This window comes from Pinus tabuliformis, chromosome 1_1 (assembly GCF_031772625.1).
Source record: "Pinus tabuliformis cultivar Carrire ecotype Pingquan chromosome 1_1, CPIR1, whole genome shotgun sequence".
NCBI classification, from domain to species: Eukaryota; Viridiplantae; Streptophyta; class Pinopsida; order Pinales; family Pinaceae; genus Pinus; species Pinus tabuliformis.
Window position 1 is genome coordinate 741,104,109 of NC_142297.1, and position 6,783 is coordinate 741,110,891.

General features: G+C 37.8%; 1 protein-coding gene across 1 annotated transcript; it reads left to right on the forward strand.

The window, feature by feature from the left end:
* Nucleotides 1-264: 264 nt before the first annotated feature.
* On the forward strand, nucleotides 265-2,236 carry LOC149216102 (NADH dehydrogenase [ubiquinone] iron-sulfur protein 1, mitochondrial-like). Its single transcript, XM_089389827.1, has 3 exons — nucleotides 265-338; nucleotides 1,746-1,909; nucleotides 2,022-2,236. The coding sequence occupies exons 1-3, from the start codon at nucleotides 265-267 to the stop codon at nucleotides 2,234-2,236; spliced, it is 453 nt and encodes a 150-aa protein (XP_089245953.1).
* Nucleotides 2,237-6,783: the final 4,547 nt, after the last annotated feature.

Here is a 6,783-nt window from a genome sequence, read left to right on the forward strand (position 1 = left end):
TAAATAATTCAGTATTAATTCAAAATAGAAAACGGGTGGGGTTTTTAAAACTGATTTCAAATATCAAAATTCCAGAAACCGGAATTGGTATGGCTCAGAGCTTGAGCTAAAAAAAAATTCTAAAATAATCTAATGAAATAAAATAATATTCAATCAAATTTAACGGAATAAGATAATATTCAATTCACCTTATTTTTAAAAAATAAATTATTTGTTTTATAAAAATATAAACATATTCTTTGGTCAATAGAAGTAGGTATTCGCATGTCATGTTGTGAGACGGAGAAAGAGCGAATCCTGCTGACAATTAACCGACAGAGTGCCGCCTTTGAATCGGCGTATGCTACGCAACCAGCTGATAATTAAACCGCAGGGAAGCATTAATTATCATGCACATTCCGCCTTTGATTTAGTTTATTATGCATATGTGAGACACATTAATTATTATGCACGTCCCGCTTTCGCTTTGGATTCTGTATATTCTGCGCAGTTTTCAAGGGCGCAACGCTGGTTGGCAGTTTCCACTGACCTATAAAGAGAGTAGGCTTAGTTCTTGACCTTTAAAATTTCTGTAAAAAAAAATTGCCCGTTAAATGTCTTCTCGGTGATCTCCGTGCATGATCTTAATATTTCTATTATTTCTGTCCATTTGATTCGTCCAATGGAGCTTTTCCAGGGAAAACCTAAAAGACTTATTTTGATTTATGCCTCAATGGATTGTGAAGAAGTAAATATCTGTAAAATTTGGTAAAATTAGTTTTCACTAGCTTATTAATATTTTCTTCGTGATTTTATTCATAAACTTTTATCTTCTCACGCTCTCTAACATGCAAATGATTTACATTCATATTTATCTCAACATACAAATTTGAAGTTACATTTATATTTATCTCAACATACAAATTTGACATTAATACATGACAAAGCAAATAATTAATACACATGTTGGACGATTATACAAAATAGTTGGTTTTCTGAGCTTGCGGGTGTTGTGGAGTGTGGGCAACAGTCACGAGTAAATGTTTGCCAATACCTATTTACCAAAATTCATTAAATGCGTTAAACTCTCTGCTGTGTTGTGGAATGGTTAGCGTTGTACTTCGCCTGCTGTGTTGTGGAATGGTTAGCATTGTACTTCCCCTGCAAACAACATCTGTCAGCGTTGTATTTCGCTTGCAAACAAAATCGCAAGTCTGCAGTGGTTGACTGGGCAAGCATGGTGTTTGTGAGTGTTTTTCAGACAATAGTTGAGATTATTATTTCCAACACATTTTAACATTTTAAATAATTGAAAAAATAATATTTTATTTAAATATTTATTTTAAAATATTTATCAAACAATCAATTAAAATAAATTTTCATTTTTTAATAACAAAAAAATAAACTATATACCTTTTCAAATTAAATTAAATAAATTTAATGATTAAAAATATATATTTCCTCTAAGAAAACATCATATTTAGGCCGATAGGCCTTCCTTTGAAAGAGACTTTCGTCGTCCTTTTGTTTCTGACATTGACACCTGGCGTCCACATTCAGCGGGAAATTGTTCATATGTGTCGTGCAATTTCTGTTTATTCTCAGCAATTTCGAAGAACAAGCTCTGCTTTCCACTGACATCTGTGTGCATTTTCAAGATATTCGTCATGGTCTTCATCCTTCAGACGAAATGGTAGGCATTTTTGTTATGGTTTTCGTCCTTCAGCGAAATGGTAAGCATTTCTGTTATGGTCTTCATCCTTCAGGCGGAATGGTAGGCATTTTTGTTATGGGCGCCTAGCGGGGGTCGATATCCCTCGCTTCTGCTATCATTCCCGCCTCTCTATCGCTGGAAATTGCCGTATGTGTCTCGTCGAGGTCGAGAAGAGTCCCAAGCCCGTGGCATCTTGTGCCATGCCTGCGCTTCCTGGTAATTTATTGCTTTCGCCCTTTTCCCTTTGGTTTCCTCCAATCCCCAAGCTGTTAAATGCTGTCGGAGGATATGAATTTGAAGGATGCTGATTTTGGGGTTTAAATGTCAGGCATGAAGATAAAGACTGATACTCCGATGGCGAAAAAGGCAAGGGAAGGGGTGATGGAGTTTCTGTTGATGAATCATCCGCTGGATTGTCCAATCTGTGACCAAGGAGGGGAGTGCGATCTGCAGGATCAGTCCATGGGGATCGCGGGCGTTTCGTCGAAACAAAAAGATCCGTGGTGGATAAGAATCTCAGTCCTCTCATCAAGACTGTCATGACGAGGTGTATTCAGTGTACAAGGTCTGGTATCCCAATCCCATTCCCTGTTGTTCTGAAAGGAAAGAAGTTCGGTAACAACTTTCGACCTTGAAGCCAGCACATGGTCTTCTGACCATGGAACCACGTCTTTGAAAAGCAAATAGAGCTCAAGATTGGGTAATTTACTGAGGCTGGCAGGGAATTACACGGATAAGAGAGGAGCATCGAAGTTCCGAAGCAAATTTTCCAGGAAGTTAGAGTTAGAACAGTGGGTTGTAAGTGCAACGCTAGGCGGCACAATTTCATTTTGCTTGGTGCAAGGTTTATGTCTCAATGTGGCACAAATAAACTGCTTGTTTCATGTACATCACTGTATTAATGGAAGCAATTTTTTTTCCTCAAACACACGCATTTTGTCCCAAACGAGTTCTTACACACCCGCCACACTCTTCCTTGCCTTCCATCATCTTCTCCAGCACAAGAAGAAAAAGAATAAATGCAGATTTTTCTCAATGCAAGGTCATTGTTTCTTCACAGTGGTCTATTGGAGGGCCTCCCAGAATATTACATTCTCGATTCTCTGCACTCCGACCTTGTTGCCCCGGACACCCATTAATGACAGCAACAGCGACAACCGAAGAAGAAAAGTATTATGAAGTTGAGGTTGAAGATGCAGAGGACGAATCAGATTCTGATGTTAGGGGAGATAAAGACAACCAGTAAGTAAAGGGCAAGGGATTGAGGTGGGCTGATGTAGATGACAATGGATTGGATAAGGCGCAAAAAAGGCTCATAGAAGCTTGCCTCCAAAGTTGTCTGGAAGGAGCAAGGCCTTGATGAAACATATAATTTGTTTATCAGAAGAGGATGATCCATCTGAATTAATCATGAAGTGGGTGAGAATAATGAAGCCCAAAAGAGTAGATTGGCTTGTCGTCCTCAAACAGATGGAGGAACAGAACCTCAACCATCCCCTCTTCTTCAAGGTCAGTGGCTTTTCAATTATTATATATGTGCTTCTTAAATATAGATGGACTGAGTAAATTATTAACCAAGTTGATCTGTATGACATTGTCTTCTCAGTCCACTAATGCCTTTACTGCTCTGCAATTTATGCCATACAAAGCTTCTTGGCAGTGTTATCAGACTCTTCACAGTCCAAGTGGAGTCAGGAGTTTGACTATGTTTTAAGAGGAAACAGAGTCTAATCAGCTGAATCTGAATCAATCCCAACTTATTCTTTAAAGTTTAACTCATAAATATCACCCAAACTCACTGTTACCACTCAAATTATCACCTAGGAGGAAAGTCCTAACCTCAATGGGAGAGCCTAGACGCATAATAGGCAAGCCACTCACTATCACCTTGGTGGCCTTGCCCGACCAAGGAGACTGCCTATCCGAGGGGGAATCCGCATGATCAATTTAAACTTAGATTGTTGGGAGAGAAATTGGAAAATACTAGCATGAAATGACTACTCTTATTCTTAACTCAATCAAATCGATTCATTTGTCAAAGATGTGAGAATTTGCAAGTAAATTGTTGAATTAATCCCAAAAGGAGAAGTGAATGTCACATTATCCTTTTTATGCTATTACTAATGTTGAGATCAAGTGTGAAATACCCCGAAGTGAATGCTTAAATGGTTACAAACAAGAGATTAATGTTGAGAACAAGTGTGAAGTAATCCCAAAGTGATGCTTAAATGATTACAAAATGTAGATTAATGTTGAGAACAAGTGTGAAGCATCCCAAGTGATGCATAATTTGTTACAAAATTAGATTGATTTGAGTCACAAGGTAATGCTAAATCTAAAACCCCTGTTTAGATAGAGACCATTCACGTATGGAAATTGCAACAAGTAATCCATAAAGTCCAATTTTAAATACCATTCAAAAATTGAAAATTTGCAACTGAAGACCATAAGCATAATGTTATTCAGATTTTGTGATAAATCATTTTTGCTTCACGTATTACTCCTTAAGAGAGTGATCTTATTCACAAAAATGCAGCGAATTTGAGTCATATCCAATATCTCTAGAACTAGTGGGTATTGACACGCTCAAATAGCGCTTATCAAAGTGTTAGGTTGTAAGCAGTTGTGGCTATCAATTTGAAACATTGTCTTAGTACGTGTGTATGATCACAATATAAGCAATGAGATAATATTTCAAAGTATGCAATATATCAGTGTTATCATAAGAAATACTGATTGCAAATGAATGAAAACAAAAAAATCTAAAATGCTATACAAATAATTCCAAGTGAAGTATTACTCTCTTGATTCTGCCTTAAACTGAATCTGCCCTTAAATAGTATAGCCTTAAGAAAATATTCCAACCATTAAACTGTCGACTGAAACTTTTGAATGAAGTCATTTGGCCCACTCCTTGTAATTCATCTCAAAGTAAAAACATCCATTCCTTTTTTAGCAATATTAAACTGGATATGATATAATCGTTGCAAGTGCAAGTGCTGTGATATGTTAAAGCAAGGTCTAGAATTATTGCCAGTATTTAAGATATTTGCCATTATCAAAACCTAAACCCTAACGTCCTCTTATTGGAGCAAGACTAACCTTCTTCAAAGCTTATATCAGTTGGAAAAACAATGGCAATCCTTGCAAAAAACCTAGTCATCGATAAGAGAGAAACATAGAGCGAAAACCTCACATTGAATTTGCCCCTTAATTGCATTCTCCCAAATGTTTTGCAACTAAGCTTGTAGAGGAACTGCCACAACTCCAACCGTGACTTTAGCAAGTGAATCCTCTTTTCTATTTATAACATTCAAATTAAAACCTGATTAATAAAATAATATTTCTTTACAAAAGACCCTGGTATCCTCCTTTTTTCCCTTTGAGTGAATAAAATAGGCCCACAATGCCACTTGTCATCTCCATAAGGAAAGAGCTAGCCTCTAAATCTGTAGAGAAGACCTCAACATTGTGTCCTTATCCCAAAACACCTCAAAAGGTGACACATGCCTTTAAATATGTGACAATGGATTAAATAATGTGTCCTCTTTAGTCGGTGGTTTCTGCACTCATATAAGCTATATTCTCTTCTGGAAACTTTCCGGTTTTGTCCCTCAACATTCTCGTAGATGTTTTCTTCCAAATTGTAGGATATAATTTCAGGTGTAATTTCCAGCATTATTTCTCAGTGTGCCCATAAATCAACACTGCAATGATTGCAGTGATTCCTGGTGTTGTATTTTGAGTCACTGAGCAGTGGTGAAAGTCCTATTTATGTTCGTTTGCTTAGGAGATTTTTGATGTTAGGTACCTTTCCTTGGTTTTCCATTTCCCCACTTACTGCTAGTTTTCAGTTATTGTACTCAATAAATAGAGCCTTCTTACCAGCATCATTAAGGTTCTTTACTTCAAATGGGGTAAATTCCTTTTTGATGTAGCCATGTAGTTCTCCTCAATTTTTTATCAACGTTTGAGGAACTTCTACTTTGAGATTTAGCAAGATTGTTGATTTCTTATATTCAGTGGTGTAGTCCTGAACAATTTTTCTTGTGTTTGTGAAAATATTTTATGCTCTTAACCTGCAAAAAGATACCCAAATACAGAATATGCGAAGAAAGATACCCAGAACATAGAATAGTGAGAGACAACATCAAATATTTTATTATTCAGAAAGCAATGTTCACTGGCCTCTTCGAGGGGGCAACCTCCAATAGAGCAGAGCTCGATACAAAAATAAGACACAATGCTCCTCGCAGGGAGTCTCTATCCTTTATATATGACTCATACATGCAATACCAAGGATCAATACCATGAGTTTTATTAATACGATCTATCTAATACTACGGCCCATTTGCAACTAACTGTGGTCCCGTCATTAATTGTGGGTTAACCACTAACAATTATTAATATGGGCTTTATTGACTCTTGACTATGACTCGATCCCATTACATAAATAAGGGGGTTAGGGTGGGACCCTAACATGCCCTCCCCATTAAGACTAGCCTTGTCCTCAAGGCTAAAGTTGCGGAAACTGTTGAAGAATAGTGGCTGGTTCCCAAGTTGCATCTTTCGGAGAGGTGTCTTTCCACTTGACAAGGAATTCCTTAATCATGCGGCCCCGTAGGTGCCTGTCTCGTGTGTCTAGGACCTGTTCAGGTTGGAGCCATATTGACCCTTCTTTGTCCAATTCAGGTAGACTGGTTTGAATTCTGCAATTATTCCCAATCACTTTCTTGAGGCATGAGACATGGAAAACTGGATGGATTTTTGCAGTAGGTGGAAAAGCCAACTTGTAAGCCACTTCTCCAATGCGTTGAAGTACTTGATATGGTCCATAGAATTTTGGAGATAGTTTCTGACAACCCTTGTCTTTGAGTGATGTTTGCTTATATGGTTGCAGCCTCAAAAAGACCTGATCCCCTTCTTGAAATTGGCGCTCTGAGCGATGCTGGTCTACCTGTTGCTTCATGCGGTTTTGAGCTTGATGAAGATTCTCTCTAAGATGGGCGAGCATGGTTGCGCGATGTTGTAGGAGTTGATCCACTGCTTATACCTTTGAGCACCCCTTGATATAAGAAGTAGGGGAAGGA

Excerpts from the sequence above, each read along its gene's own strand:
- LOC149216102 (XM_089389827.1), top strand. The coding sequence starts at position 265 with ATGTCATGTTGTGAGACGGAGAAAGAGCGAATCCTGCTGACAATTAAC. Across the intron at positions 339-1,745 it reads AGTGCCGCCTTTGAATCGGC|GCGGAATGGTAGGCATTTTT; the intron begins GTATGCTACGCA and ends TTCATCCTTCAG. Across the intron at positions 1,910-2,021 it reads TGCCATGCCTGCGCTTCCTG|GCATGAAGATAAAGACTGAT; the intron begins GTAATTTATTGC and ends TTTAAATGTCAG.